Source organism: Balaenoptera acutorostrata, chromosome 2 (genome assembly GCF_949987535.1).
Source record: "Balaenoptera acutorostrata chromosome 2, mBalAcu1.1, whole genome shotgun sequence".
Taxonomy (NCBI): Eukaryota; Metazoa; Chordata; class Mammalia; order Artiodactyla; family Balaenopteridae; genus Balaenoptera; species Balaenoptera acutorostrata.
In genome coordinates, this window is record NC_080065.1 from 135,397,839 (window position 1) to 135,420,605 (window position 22,767).

Consider the following 22,767-nt stretch of genomic DNA (forward strand, 5'->3'; position numbering starts at 1 on the left):
GAGCCTGCCAGGTCATTGGTGGGCCGACAATGTGGTTCCCCCAGTCAGGGAAGGCTCCCAGGCAGAATCAGTCCTACTCTTTTCCACACCCCATAGTGTCTCTCATTTGAGATCTGCTTGGCGTGCATTTATTGAGAACCTACGAGGTGCCAGGCATTATGCTAGCACTTAGTGATGTGACAGTGGCTGCAGTAGAGTAGGGGGTGAGCTTCTTCCCTCTGTCACCTTCAGAGGACTTCTCATTTTTGAAATTACTTGGTTTATTTATTCATCTAATGGCTTACTCCCTGCCTTCCCTGTGCCACACTGCCCTGCTCTCAATCCATCCAAGCCCCCACTGTACTCCCAGCTCCCAGAGCAGTCCGGGTTCATAGGATATGTTTATAAACTGCTTGCTAAATGAGTGAATGGGGAGCAAAACTGACGCGATGCCAGCCCTTGTGGAGCCAGGGTAACAACCAACACTTCCTGAGCCCGTCCATATGCCTGGCACTGTGCCAAGTGCTTCTCCCACATCATCTCATTTAATTTTCACAACAGTGCCTGGAAAGTAGTGCTATCATTGGCCCGATTTTACAGATGAGGAAACTGAGGCTCAGAGAGGTTGAATAGCATCTCACGGCTCTTTCCACCTCCCACCTTGTATTATAACCATTCAAGCCCCTGTCTCATGCCCCTCTGACCACACTAGACTCCTGGAGGGCAGGAACCACTTCTGCTTTCCCTCTGTTCTCCCCTGTGTCCTGCACAGTGCTGACCTTCCTTGGCACCTATAAACGTTTAATACATTCAGTTGGGTTGAATAAAGATTTGGGAAAGGAAAAGAGGACATGGTGAGGAAGAGAGGATGCGTAGAGAACACCAAGCAAGGGGCAGACAGCAGCATAACGCAGTGTCAGTGCTGGGAGCCATCTTCAAAGACTGTTTCAGCCAGTGCCTCCCCCACCCACATTCAACTTTGGCACTCCCTCCAGAGCAGCCTGCCAAGGAGTTTCCCAGGCTCTGCTTGTTCACCACCAGTGATGGGGAGCTCAGCACTTATTGAGGCATGAGATGATCCAAGGATATCACTTAGCCCAGGGCCAGGTGGTCCCCTGACAACTCGTCTTTCCTGAGTACTTTCTCTGTGCCAGGCACATTAAAGCCACAAGAGGTAGGTACTATTATTATCCTAGTTGGACAGATGAGAAAACCAAGGCACGGAGAGTTGTATGACTTGCCCAAGGTCTCACAGCTGGTAAGTGGGAGAATACAGAATACAATTCGAAGCCCAGGAGTGGGGCCCTAGAGAGCCTGCCCTCCTAACCTCTATGCAAGCGCTGTCCATTGAAATAAATGCAAACACATATGTAATGTTACATTTTCTAAAAGCCACACTTAAAAAGCAAAAAGAAACAGGTGAAAGAAAAGGAACCTGAGAAATTTATCTTAATAATACGTTCACTTAAATCCAAAATAGTATCATTTTAACATGTAATAAATCTAAAAAAAGTCATTAATGTGACACTTTATGTTCTTCTTTGGGTTCTAAGCCTTGGAAATCTGGTATGCATCATAGCACATCTCAGTTTGAACTCAGCACCTTTCAAAAGCTTAGTAGCACATGTGGCTAGTGGCCACCATACTGGACCACACAGTTGTATACTAGGCTGCCTTTCAAGGTGCTTGCTATGCTATATCCTAGTGCATAGGAAGAATCCCATAAATGTCAGGCACCATTATGATTATTTTTATCACTGGCTGTTGTTGGTGGTGGTCCAGGGAGAAGCTGGGCTGAGGCCCCAAGCCCTTGGCATAAGCACTGATGTTTCTGTTCTTAATCTGAGTCCTCCAAGCCAGCAGCTTGATGTCTCCCAGGCTAAGCCAAGCTTTGTGCACCCTTGGCCTGTGGGTTGAGAAGAGCCAGCCTAATTCTCTCTAGGAGGTGAGGGAAAGACAAGGCTGAGGTCTCTCCATCTCCCCAGCTGGTCAGCTGAGTACATGAAGTGAGGCCTCCTTGGGGTTTAAAAGCCTGTGTCCCATCTGCTGTGGAGTGTGGGGTGGCCAGGTACACACCTGGAAGGAAAAGGGCAAAGGCCCCTCCTTCTATGGTCTCTGGAAGCAGCACCTCCTGCATGCCCTTAGGCAGATTAGGTTTTTACACAGAACAAACAAACACACAAATCCCCACACACTTTTTTAATACTTTTCTTTTTCGTGAAACCCCACGAGTTAAATGGAACAGAGATAAGGGGTTGGCATTGCCCCCTATCCCTCTGTGGTTCCTGGACAGTTGCTGAGCTCTTGCAAAGTGGTTCCCAAACCTGTCTGCACATTGGACTCACCTGGGAAATTTTGAAATATACCAATGCCTCAGAGGTTGTGATTGAATTGGCTTAGGGTGTGGCCCGGGCTTTGGAATGTGTAAAAGATCTTGGGAGATCTATCAGGCAGACAATTTTGGGAACCGCTTGCTAACCCTTTGGGGCACAAGCTCATCTAGTCCTCACAGCAGCTAGGATGCTGGTGTGGTTATAGTTCCCACTTTACAGATGGAAACGTGGAGGCTCACAGAGGTAAAATAACTGGCCCAAGTTCAGACAGCCAGGAAACGGGCATGGTAGGGATTTACTGGCCATGGTCTTAGCCAGTGGTGTGCTGTTAAATGTTTAACAACTGGCTCTCTGGAGCGAAAAAAGCCCTGATTTGTAGCATCTGCCCATATCCATGGTGGAATGACTCCCACCATGGCTGATTGCAAGCTACCAAAGTGATGTCACTGAGCGCAGAGTTGGGAAGTGATTCACACAATTGGCTGTTGGGTCAGTACACTGGGCTCCAGCACATGGCTGGGCCACGCAGCACAGTGAAGGGGGTGGGGGGTATCCTATTGAGTAGAAGGTAGATATTGTAGTAATTTGCTGAATTTTTAGTCATAGAACACTTTCTCAAATGAAAAATTTGAAAGCCCCCAACATTTCCAACAGATAAAAAGCAGTATGTTATCAGTAGAGGTTTCTTTTATAAACTTAAATTATAAGATCTTGCTCTTGCTAAACTGGGTGAGCCACAGGGCGGTGTGGAGACTTGTGATAATGGGCAGTAGGTGGCGTGAAGAGCAGCCTCCACTCAGAACCAGAAGCCTTGTGGTCCAGGCCCACCTCTGACCTCACTTCCCCGGGTGGCCTTGGGCAAGTCCCTGCCCCTCTGGGCCTCCATTTTCTTGTGTGTCCAGGAGGAGACTGGACGGCACGTGGGACCCCCAGGGTGTGGTTTTCTAAGCTGGCGTTGGCCCTGCAGCACCCCTGCCTGACCCCAGCCAGTCTTGGCCCTATATTTATAGCCATGACTTCAGTCTCTCCAGTGCCACTGAAGCTAGTTCCCTGGCCCACATATTTATAAACCCAGCAGGGCAGAAATAGATGTGACGCGCAGGGAACTTGGCTGATTTGGTGAGCAGACTGGATTTGGTGTGTCCATTTGGAATGGGCTCAAGCCCCCAGCATCCTGGGTACCAGGACTCAGGCAATCCAGAGCTGGAAGGGCACTTGAAGACTCCAAGCCCAGCCCTGTATTTGTGTGGTTGGGGGTCACAAAGGCCCAGGAGTGAAGGGACATGTCCAGGGGTGCAGAGGGCATGGCAGAGACAGGCCCAGAATAAAGAGTTTTTTGCACTGTGCAAAATGGCCTCTCCCCGGACCCTGGGGAGACCACCCCCTCCACAAGTGATCATATCAGGTGCCAGGTACCTGTCAGGTCCTGGTTTGGTTGTTTTCCTGCTCTGGGACCATGGGCAGAGATTATCCTCCCTCCGCCTCTGTTTCTCCATCTGTTAAATGTGAATAGTAGTAGGTACCTGCCTTCTAAGGTTACTGTGGGGAATAAACAAGATCATACTTGATATCATGTACCTGGACAGTGCCCAGCACACAGTCAGTGTTCGATAAGTGGTGCCTCTTGTTGCTTATATCCTCAGTCACCCCTTAACAAAAGTAACCTATAGGATATCATTATTATTATCCTCAAACTCGTTGTATAGCATGTGTTTTACATCGAGGAGACACTCTGTCCATTTAATGAACTTGGAAAAGAACGCTCTCAAAGAAATAAAGCTAATATGTGAAATCATATTTTTATATACTGGACCATAAAGATGCTCAATCCTAAATGGTAGACAGGTTCATAGTGGAACATGAAGGTTCTAAAGTGGTGAATGCTTAAATAATCAGAATGTTAGCGTAAGACATCTCCCAGGGGCTTGCAGGGTTTGTGTTCCTGAGCTTGCCACCTAATGTTGATTTTATATATTTTTAATTGCATATGAGAATTTAACGTAATAGTGAACCTGAAATACATATGCCATACAAAACAGAAGATAGCATCATAGTAATACCACTGTTTTTTCTGTCCTAATGATACATGCACTCCCCAGTCCCCTTTCCTGCTTAATTATTTTTCCATTGCACTTATCACCCTCTGACATACTTTCTTATTTATTTATTGTCCGTCCACCCCAACTAACGTGTGAGCTTCACGTGGGCAGGGTCTCTCTCTCTTTTGTTCGCTGTGTACTGCCAGGACTTAAAATAGTCGATGGCACAGAGCAGGCGTTCAGTGAACATGTGTCAAAGGAATGAATGAATGAATAAGTGAATGTGTGGGTCTCCATCCTACCAAGAAGACAACTGGAATTCAGTGAGATGAGTGATCGGTCCAAAGTTACCAAGCTATCATGAGGCTGAACTGAGGCCTGGCTGACACTCATCTCTCCTGAGACCACCCAGTGTGTCCAGCTCAGGAGTTCTTCCCAGGCCCTCACAGCTACCTCTTGTCAAGGGATGCTTTCCTGACGCTTCCAGAGCTCTCCCAGCTTCACATGACGCTCATCCACCACTGGCCCCTTATGCCCCAGGAGTAGGACAGGAACAGCGGGGAGAAGGGAAGTGGGGAGGAAGGAAGAGCAGTCAGAGCAGGCTGGGCAGCCAGGGTGGTGATGGCTGGGGGCCAGGGCAAGAAGAAAGGAGGCCACGATCGGTCAGTCTGTCCTGCAGGTCTGGAGGGAGGGCTCAGTAATGTGGGGTCACATTTGCACATCCCTCTGGGAATGACTCTGCCCACTGGAAAATGCCAGGAGAGGGCAAGTCCAGGGAGGATTCAGGGACACCTTCAATCGTGGATACTGCCATCCCCACCAACCACTCTGCCCAAGGCCTTTTTTAGCTGGGGAAACTGAGGCCCACTGAAAGGAAGTGACTCTTCCAGAACACATAGCAAGATAATTCCAAATGCCAGGCTTCCTCATTCTCACCAGTTCTGGAGGCTGGAGGAGGTTGAGACTCCCCCTTTGGAGCCATGGGGAAGAGACCCCCACCCACCTTGGCTCCCATCCCCTCCTTGAGAGAAAAGCACTAAGGCAGGAACATACTCTCAGCTCAGACTCTTGAGGGCAACAAAAGCTGTCTTCCTAGTGGCCAAGAGAACTCAGCTCTGGACAGTCCAGACACTACCCTCCACCCCACTCCTAACGCCAGGGTGCTGCCGGACAGGGGTGGGGTGGGTAGGTGCACCCTGAGCCATCTGGACCAGTTCTGGGTTACCCCTTTCCCCAGGGTGACTCCAATTTTGTCCCTAGGCTATACATACAGTTAGTACCTCAGTTACTCCAAGTCCATTATTCCACTTGATAAATATTTATTTAGTGACTCCTATGTGCCAGGCAGTGTACCAAGCATTGCAGATAATCTTCCCCTCTCTCCCTTCCATCCTCCCATCCTCCCATCTTTCCATTCTTCCTCCTCATTCATTCATTCATTCATTTAGTAACTACTTAAACTATTAAGGCAGTACAGCCCATGGATAAGAGGGCTATTTGGAGCTGGACTATCAGGACATGACCCCCGACTCAGCCACTCAGTAGCTGTATGAGCTTGGCAAGCCACATAAGTTCAATTTCCTTATCTGTAAAATGGGGATAATAATAGTATCTTCCTTATAGGGTTGTGATGAGGATAACATGAGTCAATGTACACTAAGTGTCTGGAATAACACCTGATGTAGTAAACACTTCATACACTTCAGCCATCATCTTTGTCGTTGTGATTATGTGCCTGGCACTGTGCCAAGTGCTGAGGAAATTGCTTCAAAATGCTCCTCTCACAGAGGTGTCTGCACGCCAGCCCTTGTTTCAGCCTCCACTTCCACCCCCAAAGCTGGGCCTTGCCATGGCTCCCGCAGCCCTATAGGGCTACCCTCTACATTACCTCTCAAGCCAGCAGGAGAGAGTCCAGGCAGCTGAAGCCTGTCACAATTTGGCCACCTTCTCTCCCAGCCTCACCTCCCTCTGCCCTGCCACACGTGCCCTAGCCTCAGCCTATCCAGGCCCTTGTGGTTCTCCAGATTCATCCTCAAATGGTCCTGCCTTCTTGCCTCCACTGGGCCTTGATGGATGGAGTACCCTCCGTTCATCAGAATGCCAAACACTTCCTGCCAAAATCCTTCAAATTCAACTGAAGCATCATCCATCATCCCCAGGAAGCCCTCCTTCCTTCCCCTCAGCCAAGAATCATGAGATCTGCCTTTGAATCTGCATTTCCCTTTGTTTGCAACTTTTCTTTATTCCATGAGCGATGGGGAGCCACGGAGGGTTCCTGAGCAGCTGAGCAACACACTCAGAGGTACACTTTAGAAGAAGGGACCAGATCCTATAGAGGATGGAGACAGGGAGAGATTGCAGGTAGGGAGGCCAGGTATGGAGTCCTTCAGAGGAATAAGGGTTTAAGCTTCCTGGGCTGCTTATCCCCTCTCTGCCTACTCTAGTCTCCCCCTTACAAAATCAGATCCTGTGATTTCCCCAGCATTGACTCAATAAGTCAGGGGGAAAGTCAAAACTAGGAGCCCATGCCTGACCCTGCAGTGTGTCTACTTAAGCCCTGATCCTCAGCATTCCTCACTCCCTTGATTTCCTCTGCAGCTACAAAGCAGGCTGAGGGCGCTGAAGATGATGAAGAATCAGGGGAGGCCAGACTGTGCTTTATGTTCACCTGGCCTGTGAGCCAAGCATCCCCAGAGCCCCATAGGTGAGCAGCACCCAGCCCTGCTCCCTCATCCCCTGCCAAGTAAAGGAACGAGTCTGTATTTTTCAATTAATCCCTCAACAACCCTGTGAAGTAGGCTCTGTTTTAATCTGTTTTACAGAAGGGGAAACTGAAGCTCACAAAGACAGAGAGACTTGCCCAGAGTCAGGCAGCCACTGAACAGAGGAGTCAGAATTCAAACCCAGATCTGATTCCAAAGCCAGTTCCCTTCCTCCACCACATAGGGGACGTGAGGCTCCCAAGGCCACGTCCCCTGGGCCTACTCATGGCAGAAGCCAACCACTGAAGGAGCCTTTGGAGATCTCAGCAGACCCTCAGAGCTGCACGGACAGGGGCTGTAGAGATCTGATGCTCAGCTAGGCCTCTGGTCCTGGGGGCCCTGCTTGGATTCATGGGAGGCGAGGGGAGGGAGGACAGGAGGCTGACCGCTCAGGAGGGAGCAGGGCTTGTGCGAGAGGCTGGAGGCAGGTGTCTTGACACCTGGTCTCTAATGCCAGGCCTGTGTCTGAACCTTCTGTACAACCTGGGTGATCCCTTCCCTGTTCTGGGCTCAGAGCTCCCCTCTCTGAGGTGAGCGCGGTGGGTTTGCTGGACTCTGTCAGCCCTATCAGCTGAGGCTGGATGGCCTAGAACCTTGGGCCTGTGGCCAGAGGAGGGCTGTGGATTTGGGGAAGCTGGTATTAGAGGACTCCCCCTCCCGTTTCTGTGGAGGCCGGAGCAGGCTCTCTCCTGCCCACAGCGGAGCCGTGCCCACACAGACAGGTGTGCTGTGTCTGAGCGCGCAACCTCAGGGGCTGGGCGGGGTCCCTGGAGTCAAGTCTGCAGCCACTGAGAGTGCGGGTAAGAGCACGGGGCCCAGCAGCTCTACCACTCAGTCCCCTGTGACCCTGGATGCAGAATTTCTCTCTCCGTGCCTCAGTTTCCTCATCTGTAGACAGCACTCATGTGGCTGTCCCATAGGAGCGTTAGGTCAAAGCCTTGGCCAAGCACCAGCAGATGCTCAGTAAGTGGCAGTTGCCATTACTGTTCCGGGTCCTGACACCCCCGCCCCTGCCCCGGGCTCCTGAGCAGGGTGGGTGTTCCAGGGCTTGGGCCCACAATGGGGCCTGCCCAGACCCCCCAGCTGGGCTGGGAGCCTTCCCTCCTTGGGAGGGAGACTTGAATTGGAGCGCTCCTGCCAACTCCTCCCTCCTGGCTTGGCAGTGCGAAGACAACGCCGGCCAAAAATATTTGTGTGGGTGGCGGAAAGTTAACTTTTCCGCCTCTGTCTTCTTTCCTGGAAACCGTGGCCACCGTCAAATACAGCAAAACAGAAGCAGGCATAGAGTGAGGCGAGGCCCCGTGGGGCGTCCCAGGGAGCCCTGCCCCCCACACCCACTCCTGCCTCCTGCCATCTGGCTCCATGGTGGGGCGGGTGGCGGTGGTGATGGAGGGCTCCAAAGGCTTAGAATCATGGCATCCTGCAATGCCAGGGCTGGCTGGACCCTCCAGCATCATCTGGCTCGAGCCCACCATGGTGCCTTTGGGCAAACCGACTCGAGTGCAGAAGGCCCCTGCCCAAGGTCAAACAGCCACTTAGGTCTCTTCAGAATTCTACTGGCCCTTCGTGAGATTCTAAGATTCTTTGAAACTCTAATGGCAGAAATCTGGCAGCAGCTGGCGAGTGAGAAGGAATCTGGAGACGAATGAGGCCCTGGAACCTCTCTTCTCTGTGTCCACCATCACGGTCAAGGTGCCAGAGCTGGGTTCAGAGACCAGCCTTATCGCTTACTAGCTGTGTGACTTAGGCCAGAAGTCACTTCGCCTCTCTGATACTCAATTTCCCCACCTCCGAAATGGGATAATAACAGTACCTCCCTCATAGGAGCCTACTGGGGTAGGGGATGCCTGACCCTGCCTGTGGGCGGAGGCATGGCCTTCAGGTACCACAGCAGCAGAAGTCAGCCCAGGCCCTGAGGTCACCAACATCCACAGCCTTTAACAATTCTCAGGATTCTCACCGCCCATGGGGCAGCCAGTAGGAGGTGGGGGGATTCTTCTCTTTCTGTTTTATAACAGGATAAGTGACATTCAGAGAGTTCAGATTCTTCAGAGTTCGCACAGCTAAGCAGTGGCGGAATCCAAGATCTGTTAACCAATGTCTATAAACTTCAAGGTTTCCTCCCGAGTGCAATTGGTCACTGACCCTGACTTAAGCTCTACCTGCCCATCCTGGGGCATCTTGCCCACCTCTGCCTGGGGCCTCCACAAATGATTTTTAAATCTTTGTCTCCAACCTGCAACTCTCCCCTGCTCTTCAGGCCTCCATGTGGAGCTGACCGTGCTCATCTCCCCCGGAAATCCCAAATCAAACTCATCTCCCTGCTCCCCTGAACACCTGCTCCTTACCATTTATTCCTGATCTCTATTAACGAAATCACGCTGTCACCAGAGTGACGAACTGGGCTGCATCCTAGCCTCCTCCCTCTTCCTTCACACCCACTCTCCATCTGCCTCCCCGCCCAGCCAATTCTTCCACCCAAGTTTCTCTCCCATCTATCCCCTCCGCACATCCCTATAGAAAGACTCCATCCCCTCTCTCCTGGATTGCCATCATTTTTAACATTTCTAAATAATCATACTGTTATTATTATTGTCCCTGTTGTCATTCACAGCTCTCCCCACCAGATTTGAAGGCTTCACAAGCCAGAGTACCATGTCTTCTTTAGTCCCACCGTAGCCCCAGTACATTTTATGGTGTCTAAAATGTAAACAGGAGCTCAAAAGTTTTTGGTGGAATGAAAGAATAGTCAACATGTATTAAGTTATGTCTCAGAAACTGTCCTAAGTCCTCTGCATGCATTTTCTCACCTAATCCTCATTGCAACACTATGATGGAAATATTACTGTTCCCATTTTACAGATGGGGAAGCTGAGGTCCACAAAGGTCATGGGACTTGTTGCCCACCACACAGGGGGCAGAGGTGGGATTCTAGCTCAAAGCCTGGGCATGTAAGCACATCACTGCACCACATCCCTTGGTGCACAGCCTCCTCAGGGGGTCCTGGCCCCAGTCTTGCACCCTCTGCACCACCATTGCTGTGATTCCTTGTGGCAAATGTACCTTTGGTGACACATGAGAGAATTTTTTTCTAGGAGGTGCCCAGATAAATATTTTTAAATAACTAGGTATTTATTTAATGTGTATTAAGGGGGAAAATGACTTAGCACAACATATTTGTGGTTTCTCTGCAATTATTGCTTAAGATAAGTCTAAAGTAATAGAAGTAAGTTATTTAAAGTTGATTTACGGAAAGATATTAAGCAAATAAAGTGTAAGTGGCATAAGGATATGGCAAAAATTGGGGCAAAAATTTGGGAGGTCAAATGACTGAAGCTTGGGACTTTCCTATGGACACGTTGAGACCCGTACCCCAAACCCCAGTCAGTTCAGTTCTCAGGGTTCCCCTAAAGTGGTCTCAGAGACTCAGCCTGGAACACGCAGCGAACCGTCTCATGCACTGTTTCTTTTCTCCCTCTGCAGATAGATCATCTTGAAGGGGAGGCCTCACAGACGAGAGACGGGTTAAGGAGGAGGGCTTGGGGGTCCACCACCCACCCCGTCCAGGAAGTCTAGCAGTTGGACCCCATTCCGGCTCTGTGAGTCGGCTGAGGAAGGCAGGGCTGCAGAGAGGCAGAGAAGGCCCCGAGAAGAGCAGACACCAGGGCTTACGCGGAGCCTCCAGTCCGGGCCTCAGCCCAGGCGCCAGCTTCTCTGTGCTCCTGAGGAGAGGCAGCACCATGCTGGGCCCTCACCTCCCACCCCCGCCCCTGGGGCCCAGCGAAGGCAAGTCCTCCCCCTGCACATTTGGGCTTCCTGACGGGAGCTACAGGTGTCTGGCCTTGGAAGCCGAGGAGAGCGGCGGCGAGGAGGGCCTACAGGGAGAGGCGGGGCTCACGGACTTGGAGGAAAACGAAGTGGCCAGAAGGAGTGAGGACAACGCCTGCAGAGCCACCCAAGGGGCACCCCAGCTTCCCAGAGCCCGGGGCATCCAGTCACCCAGGTGCTCCAGGGAGGTACGAGGGGGTTCCCAGCATGACAACAGAGCCAGCCAGGACTGGGACACGGTGAAGGCCCAGCAGGTGATGACAGCCAGCCTCAGCCCCAGCCCTGGGCCCAGGGTTGCCCAGAAACCAGGTAAGCCCATGGCCCTTTTCCCCTGGACTGCCAGAGTCATGGGGGACCCCACAGGTCCTTAACACAGGCACTCCTGACCATATTTTCCCGTGGTACACAAGAGACCATCAGAGTCCCACGGGCCTGCCCAGATTAACAGCTGTGGAGAGACAGGGGAGGCTGTGCCAAACGTGTCATTCCAGCTGTACGACATCTAAGTCCACTCTTGTCTCTGCCAAAGAGGGCACGTGAGAAGGCAGCGAGAGAAAGCCACGTCACCATGCTTGGTTAAAAAAAGCCCATCGCTCACTCTTGTCTGCCCTTTGATCATTCGTGGTAACAAATGACCTTAGAGTCTGAGCACCTGATGGGGCAGGACCACCTTGCTGAACATACTAAGTGCCAACTACTTGCGGGTGCTGGGGATGCAGCACGGGGTGAAACAGATGTGGTCCCTGCCCTCATGATGCTTTTGAGGTACAGACTGAGCCTTTGATCTAAACCGACCTCCTAATTTTACAGGTGGGAAAACTGAGGCCCAGAGTGAGGAGGAGACTGCTCCAGGTCACTCGGCCTGTCGGTGGCTGAGCCGAGCCCACATTCCTCATCCAGGCCTTGGTTTCCCATCTGTTAGAGGCGACAGAGGCACGTCACCTGGGCTGCACTGATGACTCAATGACATTGTGTAGGGGAGAGCTCGGTGTGCATGGCACAGAAGGAAGGAAGGAAGGAAGATCAATTTCCCACAGGCGGCAAGAGTCGGCAGAGCAGGGCGGGACAGGGACACCCACACTGAATCACCTCCACCGCTGGGTCCATGGCAACGCTGAAGTGGGTCCAGATGGGGAGGACATGAGCCGGGCCATGCTCGCTCAGGCGGGAGCCGCTGCCAACAGATCCCGGGGGCGCAGGGCGTGCGGGGGACACAGGCCTGGGAGGGCTTGTGCGTCAGGAAACTGAAGGAGCACTTCATTTCTGTGCAGGCGTCGCTGACACCCAGCCTGGCATCTCACCAGCCTCCCACCCACTCTCTTTTCCGAAATAATTCTCTCCAGGCTCTGACCACCCCCCACGGGCGCCATTCCCCGTTCCCGTGGCCCCCAGGCTTGGGTTACACAGGGAGCCAGGCAGGAACAAGGAGGGGTCTTCAATGCATTTGGGGTAGGAAGGAGGAGGATCCCAGGAGGATCCAGCAGCCTTGAACTTGGAGACAGGCCTCCACACCAGAGTCGACCCAAATCCATGTCCCTTAGAGCCGGAAGCCTCAGGACCTGCTCCCTTCCCTCTCACAGACCATGGCTGGGGGTCAGGAGACATGGGTGCTGGTTCTGGACCTGATGCAACTAGCCAAGCCCCCAAAAATCCCTTCCCAGTTTCTTCATCTGTGAAAATAAAATAAAAATATGAGCCCTATCTACCTCATAGAGCTATCGGGAGGTTGTAGAGTAATCTAGATAAGCAGGTAAGGGATGTTGATAACAACTAAAATGATCATCGTCAGCGCAACAATACAAGAGCTATTCTTTGTTGAGCCCTCATGTGCCAAGTCCACTGTGCTAAGAGCTCTACACATATCACTTCATTTAATCACATAACAATCCCCATAAGGGACATACTGTTACTATCTCCATTATACAGAAGAGAAGACTGAGGCTCAGAGAATATAAGTGACTTGTCCAAGACTCATGGCCAGCAAGCTGCAAAGCCATGATTCAATCACAGTGTTTTGAATGTGGGGCTTTGCTCTTGGCTACCACTGTGCTCTGGATCTACACGGGCAAGTGCTGACTGCTGACACCCTTGAGGGGAAGAGACCATATATGGAGATACTACCAGTACTGACTCCTGTTGGCTTCTCACACAGAGCTGGCCCATTTCATGGTATCTCATTCTTGTTGATCTTACTCTAGCCTTTCAAGGCAGCTATTATTCTCCCCATTGTACAGGTGAGGCAACTGAGGCTCAGAGACTTACGTCCCTTGCCCAAGGTCACAGTCAGCGCCGGAGCTGAGACTATGGTCTTGTTCTTCTTGCTCACAGTCTGGTTCATTCCTGTCTTTAACATCTAGCCAGATGGTTATCTAGTTCTGTCCTGAACATTTCTAGGGACAGAAGAGGTAGGAGTAACCTCAGGAGGATGGAGTGGGCAGGGGAGGCTTCTCAGAAGTGGAGGCAGAAAGGAAGCTGGGTCTTGCGAGAGAGTAGAAACCTGGGTGGTCTTGGGTCAGAGCCTATACTGGCCTTTCTGCACCCTTGAGAAAGGGAGTGGCCAGAGTTCCTTCTCTCTACGCAGAGATCTGGAGGGAAGAGGCCTGTGGAGCTGCCAGGTTATTAGCAGATTAAGGCGTCCTTTTAAAACTTCCTCCCATTACTGCCAAAAGATTATAAGCATCTTCAGACAGTTACACCCATCCTTCCGCAATTATACCTGCCTCTCTTGAGTGCTCCCTGACAGTTTTAACTATGGGTCACGGCATCTTCTGCCTTGCGTATCCACCACTTGGTGGGGGGGGGGGGGGGTTCCAGTGACATTTTGCTAAGGCCTGAGTACCAGCTGAGCAGGGCAGAATGGGGTCCTTGGCAGGCTGAAGGGTCAGGGGATGCAAAGAGATGAGGTGGGCAGCAGCCTGCAGCTCAAGTTTCCTGCTATCAGCTGCTGCCAACTTGAGAGAAGATACGTGGGAAGGAAAGTGTCCCATAGGGCTCCTCATCAGCACTGGTTAGTCCATAGCTCACCAAGAGAGACCCACGCTGTACTTTCCACAAAGTCTCAGGTGGTCATAACTGGCAGGGCTTATTGAGATTATTCTATAGATAATCTTGTGGAGCTTCCTAAGTCCAGAGATGGCAAGTGAATTGTCCAAGGTCACACAGTAAGCTGGTGGCAAAGCTATAGCTGGAACCCAGGGTTTCTGCCCCTCAATTCAGCTGCCAGGCCCTGTGTTAAATGCTTTGCATGGGTTATTTCTTTTCATCCTCTAAACAACCCTCTGAAGTTCATAATTTTCTTATCTGTTTGACAGATGAGGAAACTAAGGCATAACAAGTTTAGGTGACTTGTCAAAGTATCAGGCCAGAGGGTGGAGGAGCTGAGATTTGAACCCTGGGAGGTCTGGCCCATGCTTTCAACCACCCTCTGTGCTGCCTTGTCTCCATGGAGACAAGGCAGCAGGCTGTGTTCTTCTACCCACCTGGGGCTGGGGAAAGGTTGTTCAGACTCTGAGGGATGGTGGACAAGCCATACCCCCTCCTCCTTGGAGACACGCAGGGAGACATGGGATCCACTGCCAATCCAGCCCCTCCTCTGCCCGTGGCTTTGGAATTCCCACCTTCCCTCCTCTCCAGGCCATTGTTCTGGGGGTCCAGGTTATCTGGAGAATTTGGAGACCTTTCCAACTCTAGTGGACACTGCTCCAAGCCTTTGGGGTAGAGATGGGGGTGTGGATCTGGGTTGTCAGAGGAGCCCTGCCCCTGGCCATGTCTATCGTGTTGAGGAAGAGGAGTCAGCGCCCATGATGAGAGCTGATCCCTGGGCCAAGGACAAGGCCCCTGCTCCTCAGGCCCGTGGAAAAGAGGGCAGACAGAGCGGCAAGGTGCTGCCCACTCTCCCTCCCCTCCCCGACCACGGTGACTCTAATAAGGGTGATGGTGTAGGAGCAGGGCTCACAGGTTCTCATAGACCTCACACGTGTACCCACACATACTCGCTCACACTCCCTACAAACACATGTGTATGTACAATGATGTCTACACACCATGTTCTTATGCAAACGCTCACGTGTATATATTCACAACTGCACACATACGCATGCTCTCAGACACCAACACACCCGTGCATGGGGTAGACATTGGCACACACCCTCCCACAGACCCCCCCCCTCACCCATGCATGCTTAACTTTCACATGTGGACACATGTGTCAGATTTGCATACATAGCAGTCCCACCTGAAAACATACAAGCACACATATTCCCTCCCTTAGATACAGGTTAAAAGCATGTTCCTTTCTCCATTTTCTTTTGCTCACACACCTACACTGTGCAATCTCTCTTGCATGCACACACTCTCTCCTACAGGCATATCCACTCTGCACACCCACTGTCACATACCCACATACAGACCGAACCACTTTCTGTCCTTCCTTTCTCCCATCTCTTTCACTTTCATACCCACCCACACAGTAATCCTAGCCTCCCTCCCTCTCTCTCTCTCTTTCTCTCTCCCACACAGTTTGTTTCCTGGTTTCTCACAGGCTGGGCTATAGCACGTGCACTCACAGAGCAGGCAATACCCTGCCTGATGCCAATCCCCAGGACCCCTTCAGTGCCCACCTCCACCCCCCCACTGTCACCTGGGACAGCCCCAGCACAAGAGCAGCCACCGGGTCAGAGGGATTCTCTGAAGCCATGAAGCCAAGCAGAGGGTCAGCAGCCAGGGAGGGGGTTTGTCCCTTCTGTCACCTGACCCCATGCACTCTAAGCCCACCCACTGGGGACAGGGGACGTCTCAAAACCAGGCCACTTGCACCTCGGCATTTCACAGAACCTTGGGTGAGTGGGCTTATATCAGCACATTTCCAACTTCCTCTGGCAGAAATCTAAACACAGAACCTTGACATAAAGGACACAGAAGTGGAACCACCCTGGTTAAAGGGGTGGGGTACTTGGAACCCAGGGAAACTTCGGTGAAAACCCAGGACAGCGTTTTTCCAAGTGCTTTGTTTCAGAATTGTTGGGGGCGTGAAGGGTGCTTCTTATCAGCCCAGTTTCCAAGCCCATTGCTAGCCCCTCCATCACTGGGAGGGGGCACCTGGTTGTGGAAATCTTGACTTTTCACAGCATCCCCACTAGATTCTGATGCACAATGACCCTTGCCATGGGGCTCTGAACGTCACTGCCCTTGTTGTTGCTGGCCCACTAGTTAAGACAGTGGATGGCCCCAGACTGCCTGGGAGGTGACAACCTTCCTCAACCTCCATTTGCCAAGGCCTACTTAGGCAGTCCTACCTGCCTAAGTCCTAGACAGTTATTCTAGTTACTGGGGCTGAGGAGGGAGAGGATGGGCCTAAGAGGGTACTGCATCTGGGTCTGAAAGGAAACGGGCTGGGGAGATGGGAGGTGGTGTCAGTTATGGGGACTCACAAAGACAGACTTAAAATGGGGTTAGTGGGAAGGATAGAGGAAAGAGGGGGGGATGAAATAGATGGGAGAGACATGAAGAAACTGAGTGAAAGAGAAAGCAGAAGGATTCAGGGACCCATCGAGAGACACAAAAATTGAGGAGGAAACAGAGAGACAGACAATCAGGCAGCAGAGAGTGAGGCCAGGGAGAGGAAAGAGGGAGAGAGACGGGACCCGAGGGGAGACGGGAGGCCTAGCCCGTGGCGGAGGGAGTCGCACCTCCGAGGGCTGGGCTGGGCTGGGCTGGGCTGGGCGGGGCGGGCGGGAAGGGCGGCGCTAGGGCCCCGGGGAGCGGGCGGCAGGAGCGTGGCTCGCCAGCCCGCCCAGCCCTCCCGGCTCCCGGTCCCGGAGCAGCCTGCTAGGCGGTGGAGTGGGCTGTGGCGGAGGTTCGGAGGGGGCGACCGGCGCGGGGTGGGGGGGTGGCGGCGGGGGTCTCGATCGGGGCGGGGCGCGCTGACGGACGTGGCCAGGTGCGCGGAGGTGGCGGCGCCGGTGAGCTCGGGGACCGCGCGCGGAGGCTGGAGGTGAGTGAGGGGCGCCGGCCGGGCAGGGGTGACGGTGCCGAGCGAGCCTCGCCCCTTCCCACCTGTGCCGGTCTAGGTGCCGCCCGTGGAGATGGCACGTCTGGGCTCCAGTTCCCACACGCAGGGTGACCTTGGCCGAGTCGCTGCTACACTCTGGGCCTCAGTTTCCCCACCTGTACGGTGGGGTGGAGGCGGGGACCTGGGGAAATCTCGAAGCTCCGCGGCAGCTCAGCAGCGGGAGGACGCCCCGAAGCCGAGCTGCGTGGGAGCTCCAGCCCTCGAGCCCCAGCCCGCAAGCAGATCGCGGCCGGGGCAGCCGCGGGTCCGCGGGTGGGCGACAGCCGGAGGTGTGCGCTCCCCGGCCCGCTCTGGGGAAGGGGGGAACGGCTTGACTCCGGAAAGTGGCGGGTTGGGCTCTCCCGGGGGGTTGACCAACATGGGCGCCTGTGGGGCAGCGGGAACGGCGTGTGCTGGGCCCGCGCCCTCACCCCTTCCCGCGGGCGGGGCGCCCGGGTCCGGCTGTGAGGGCGAGGCACGCAGGACGCGGAACCCGCAGACCGCGGGGAACACCGGCGCGAGCCCCACCTGGGGAAATCGAGGCCTTTCCTGCGTGCCTGTGGGGGAGAGGGGGAACTGTCCTAAGGGCTCTTCACCGCATTCTCACAGTTTGCCCCAAGGTGGGCGCGGAGGCCCTAGAGGTGAAGGGCGGGGCTCCTATCTAACCACTACACCGTGGAATCAGGGGGCTCCATCCAGAGCCCGGACAGGACCTTTCTGAGAACTCGGGAGAAAAGGTCTCCCTCCTCCCCACCTCCACCCCAAGTTATAGGCTAACTCTGGATGGGGGCAGGACCTCCCGTGTTCCATGTCTGGGTTGTTCACGGGGACAAGAGCCAGTGGGGAAGCGGCATGCGCCCCAGTCCCCGTCCTACCCTGAGTGGCAGGTGGCACTGGAGTAAACCACCTTGCTCTGTGATCTTGGGGCAAGCCTCCTGCCCTCTCTGGCTCCCAGTGAGAGGGTGGGCGGGTGGCCCCTGAGGGGCTAACTGCGTTGGAGACAGCAGCACTGGTAGTGGCTGTAGGGGCAGTCGGAGGTTGCCCCACCCCTGTCATGTTGCACGATCAGGATGAGGCAGGATGCTGATTAGAGGGACTAGGGTACGCTGGGGTAGGGCACCGGAAGCCTTGCTGGTGCCAGCCTGACTGTCACCAAGGCCAGGCCGGGCCCCCACCCTGTGTTGGGGGACAGCACCCCAAGCAAACTGATGGCCTCTTGCTCCTCCAGTGCTTGCTGTATTATCTCAGGCAGTGGAATGGGACCTCAAGGGAGGCGAAAATACTTCGTTTGCTTGGGAGGTGGGGGAACACCTGCCTCTGTCTCCCTGTGGGGTCTTGGGTTGGTTCCTCTTCCTCTCTTTCCTTGTCTGTACAACGAGGGGAATGGACTAGGATAATTCTAGTTTGATATTCAGAGAACTTCCCAAAAGCAAATTGTTTGCTGCTATGCCACCTTGGCTCCCCATCGCCACTTTGCAGGCCTTGGAACAGCTCCCCCCACCCCGCACCCCTGTTGCCCGCCCCCAGACTAGTACCTAAATTAAACTGTGGTTGGAATCAGCATTTACATTATCAAAATAAGGCCTGTGAACTCCTTCCCTCCCTTGTTGTCTGCTGCCTTTCCCCTAAGGTAAAAAATAAAATAAAATAAAGAAAAAAGAAAAAAATCCTGTGGCATTTGGTGCCTGGTTCCCAACTGATCCCTAGCCTCTTCAGTCAGCATTTTATCTAATCTCCCCATTTTAGAGTTGGGGAGACTGAGGCCGGAGAGGGGAAGAGATTTGCTCAGGGTGGTTCTGTGAGGAGAAGGCAGCAGAGCCCCCTTTCCTTGGGACAGAGCAGCTCCTTGACAAGCAGGAGGGGCCAGTGTGGCAGAGGAGCACCTGGAGAGATGGGAGAAGCACAGGAGGAGCCTTTTCTCCATCTCCTCTCTACCCCTAGTCATGCTCTATCTCCCTGGATGACACGTGTCTCCCTGAGCCCACTGCACAGCCCTGGGCGCTGGGCTGGGCAGGGGTCATCACACTTTCTCCACCGGCCAGGGCTGCCATCCCACAAGGCTGAACACACCTCCAGGCCTAGGGGCCCGGCCTGGGAGGCACCTTTTCCTTCAGGGCAGCTCCCAGGCTTCCAGACATGAGCTCATCGGAGATGCTGATGCCAGGAAGGGAGGGACAGAGGGGGAAGCAGGCTGGGCTGCCCAGATTGGGGCACCGAAGGCCCCTGGGGCAGTGGAGGGACACTGTTGTCAAGGACTGGCAGGCCCTGGCCCCACTGTAGTGTGAAGGCAGGGACAAGATAGGCCAACAGAGGGTCAACTGGGGTGGGGATGGGGACAGGCCAAGTGCCCTGGGCCATAGTGCAGAGTTGCAGGTGCTAGGCCAACCTCTGCCACTTGCTTGCTGTATGACCTTGGGTGAATCCCTTGCCCTCTATGGACCTCAGTGTCCCTGTCTAGCAATGGGGTACGTGGATCCTTAGGCACTGGGGTTACAATAGTGAACAAGATAGACCGGTCCCTGCCCTCAAGATTGCTTTTTAATTGGGGAAATAGACAAGAAAAAGGGAAGCAAAGAATTCAGCAAGATAGTTTCAGATAGATAAAAGTAGCATGAAAAACAAACAAAAAGCCATTGCTAAGATGAAGAGCACTTAGAGGGGGTCTTTGTCTTGGTGGTTAGGGAAGGCCTCTCTCTGGAGGTGACACTGGATCAGCACCCTGAATGTTATTTGAAGGTGTGGTCATGGCTGCCTTTTGTGGAGTTGGCAGGTCCAGAACTTGGGTCTAGAAGAATGGGAGGGATTTGGTTGGGAGGAAGGGTGTTTCAGAGGCTGGTGAAGAGTCTAAACTAAGAGCTGGGGGCAGGAAGTGGGGTGGGCATTGGCTGTAGGTTATGGAAATGCCTTCATCCCTCAGGGCTTCAGGCTGTCCACCCAAAGGAACCCAGGCCTGTGATCTGGTCACAGGGGCAGCTGGGCTCTACCAGGCCTGTGTGTGTGTGTGTGAGCTCAGAGTCCTTTGTGAACTGTCCCTGGACACTGTGGCTCAATCGCTACCCAGTGTGGCCAGAGAAGTCAATGTGGGGACAGCCTCCAGGGCCTGTAATTCCAGAGGCTCACAAAAGCCCTCTCTCTCCGAAATGAAATCTTTACCAACTGGCCACTGCCTGAAATTCCACCATCCTAGCTTCATCTTTTCCACTCAGTGAGGCAGTATAGTATGGTGCTGTGTTGACCCTACCCTACCCTACCCTACCCTGTCCAGCCTCCCAGGGCCGCTTCAAGTGAAGCAAAATTCGGTCTACTCCTGTGCTAGCTGTTTCCTGTGTGCCTAATACACAGATCCTGTGGTTGGACCCCTGGATTCTCTCCCCAGCTTGCTGGGAGATCTTGAGCGTGTTATATAACCTTTCTAGGCTTTTGTTTCCTCATCTATAAAATAGAAACAATAACAGACCCTACCTTGTACTGTTGTTCTGAAAATTAAATGAGATGATAAAAATAACTATTACCTATTAAATAGTATTATAATGTTTTGATCTCTGTTAAAATAGCAAGCCCTGGAGAAGAGGGACACTCGCTGAAGACTCATATCTCAGTATATGTTACTTTTTGACGTTTAGCCAGGAACAGGTTTGATAGTGGGAGGATGGGCACAGTATGGTGGAAAAGGGCCTGGATCGAGCTTCAGGAATGGATACTTGAACCTCCAGCCTTAGCCAACGAGCTGGTGGTCTTGGACAAATCATTTGCTTCCTCTGGGGCTCAGGCTTTGGTTCTGAGCTACTATGAAATGGACTAAGAAGGATATAAGGGGATCGTGAGTGTGAAAGAGCTCGACAGACACGAAAGCCACTGGGCTGGCAGGAAGGGTGGTCACCAGGGTGGGTCAGGAAGGGGCAGGCTGGATGAGCCTCAGAGACAGGAGAGTGGGCTGACGTGAGACTCTTGCATGTAATCCTCTGGAATAAAATCTCTTGGAGACAAAGAGTGTTCGATAGGTAAAAGCCAAAGTTCTTGAAAAATAGTTAACATTTATGGTAACTTACTATGTGCCAGGGTGTTTTAAGTTCTTTACATGTCACCAACTCTATGAAGTAAGTCCTGTTATTATCAACATTTTACAGATGGGAAACTGAGGCACAGAGAGGTTAAGTGAGCTTCCCAAGGTCACACAGCTGGTAACTGGCCAGGTTCAAACCTAGGCAGTCTGGCCTCAAAGCCCGCGTGCTTAACTCCTGCACGACGTGCTCTCTCCTGCCTTAGGTGGAGTGCCAGAGGCTCAGAGGGGCCAAACCACGTGCTTAATAACACACCTCTTTCCCCTTTGATCCTCATCATCTCTGCCCCTCAGGTGCTGGAAGGGGGAGCCTCACTGGGTCTGGGGTCTGGGGCTCTGAGGTTGACCCTTGAGCCAGCTCAGCCTCTTATCTTCTCCCCTCATCCCCTGGGAGTAGGTCAGGGAGGATCACGTGTGCCCTGGGAATGCTGTGGGCAAAGGAGGCTCTGCCAGGGCCTGACAAGTGAGCGTCATTAGTGTCGTGAAGCTTGAGTGGATCCCAAGAGCCTGAGCTGTAATAAACTGCCATGGAGTCTGGCATGACTCTCATCACTGTACAGACAGGGTAAACTGAGGTCAGAGAGTCCAGGGACAGGCCCAAGCCCACACAGGCTCCCTGAGTCTCCTGTACTGCCTTCTGGGCTGCTTAGGACTTGTGGGCTTCGTGAAGATATGGGACTTGGGGACCCTCCCACCAATCTCCAAGGTGGCCCCTGGTCTCAGCCAGGGCATGGTTCCTACTATGTACCCTTTAGGAGGGCACATGAAGTTGGGGGATGGGGAGGGTGCTGATTAAAAAATAGACTGTCACGCGCATGTGGAACAGGCCTGTCACCACCCAGCTTGAGCCAGTTGGCTCCCCTATGCCCAGCTGCCAGGCCCCGCTCAGGTCTCCTGCTGGGGGCCCCGCCCACCCCAACCCTGGCTCTGGGCCTGAGGCTGGATGCTCCCAGCCACCTCCTCTCCTCTCCTCCTCCACCCCTGCCCCGCCTCCAGCCAGATGGTGACCTCACTGAGCCAGGGTGGGCCTGTTGGCTTTAAGCTGTGCCACGGGGGGTCTGGCGTCACCACACGCTGGCTGTGTGGCCTTAAATGAGGCCCTTTCCCTCTCTGGGCCTCAAACACGGATGAGTAGAACCACCAGTTAAAGCTCTTTCTAGCTTTCAGAGCCTTTCCCAGATTCTACCTCTCATTTAGACCCGACAAACAGCGCTCCCCATTCAGAGAGGTGATATGACCTGTGAAGGCCACTCAGCTGGAGCATAGCAGAGCAGAGGGTTAGACCCACATAATCTTGCAAGTCCTGGTCCTTTACAACTTCTCCAGGGTGAGCGAGGTCACTGGGAACCATGGAGGTAGATGTCAGCACTGTTTTTATTCATTTATTCCCTCATTCAGTCAGGAAATGTTTATTGCGCCCAGCTATGGCCTAGGCACGGGGGCAGGAACATAGCAGAGAAATGATAGCCAAGGTCCCTGCCCTGCGGGGCCTCCTTACCATGGGGCAGGGCAGACTGACACTAAAACAAATAACGATGGAATTACAAATCTCATGAGAGTTTGGGGGAGAGGTAGAGGGTGCTGTGGCAGAGGAATGTGACCTCCCAGGGCAGGCGTACCCTCCCTGAGACCTGTAAACATACCTGAAGGATGAGAAGTATGGCCAGAAAGGGACAACTGAGGGGTATGGGAGGAAAGGGTTCTAGGCAAAAGCAGC

General features: G+C 53.2%; 1 protein-coding gene across 3 annotated transcripts in view; it reads left to right on the forward strand.

Annotated features, from left to right (window-relative positions):
* The first annotated feature begins 10,633 nt into the window (after window positions 1-10,633).
* SYNPO (synaptopodin) overlaps window positions 10,634-22,767 on the forward strand; it is a 36,655-nt gene continuing 24,521 nt past the window's right edge. Inside the window, exon 1 of one of the 3 annotated variants that reach the window (XM_057540585.1) lies at window positions 10,634-11,250. In XM_057540585.1, coding sequence (XP_057396568.1) covers window positions 10,854-11,250 — 397 coding nt within the window. In that variant the 5' untranslated portion in view covers window positions 10,634-10,853. Of the gene's footprint in view, window positions 11,251-16,706; window positions 16,796-16,841; window positions 16,934-22,767 lie in introns of those variants that run through there. The other 2 variants (XM_057540590.1, XR_009007139.1) reach the window with 2 other exon arrangements.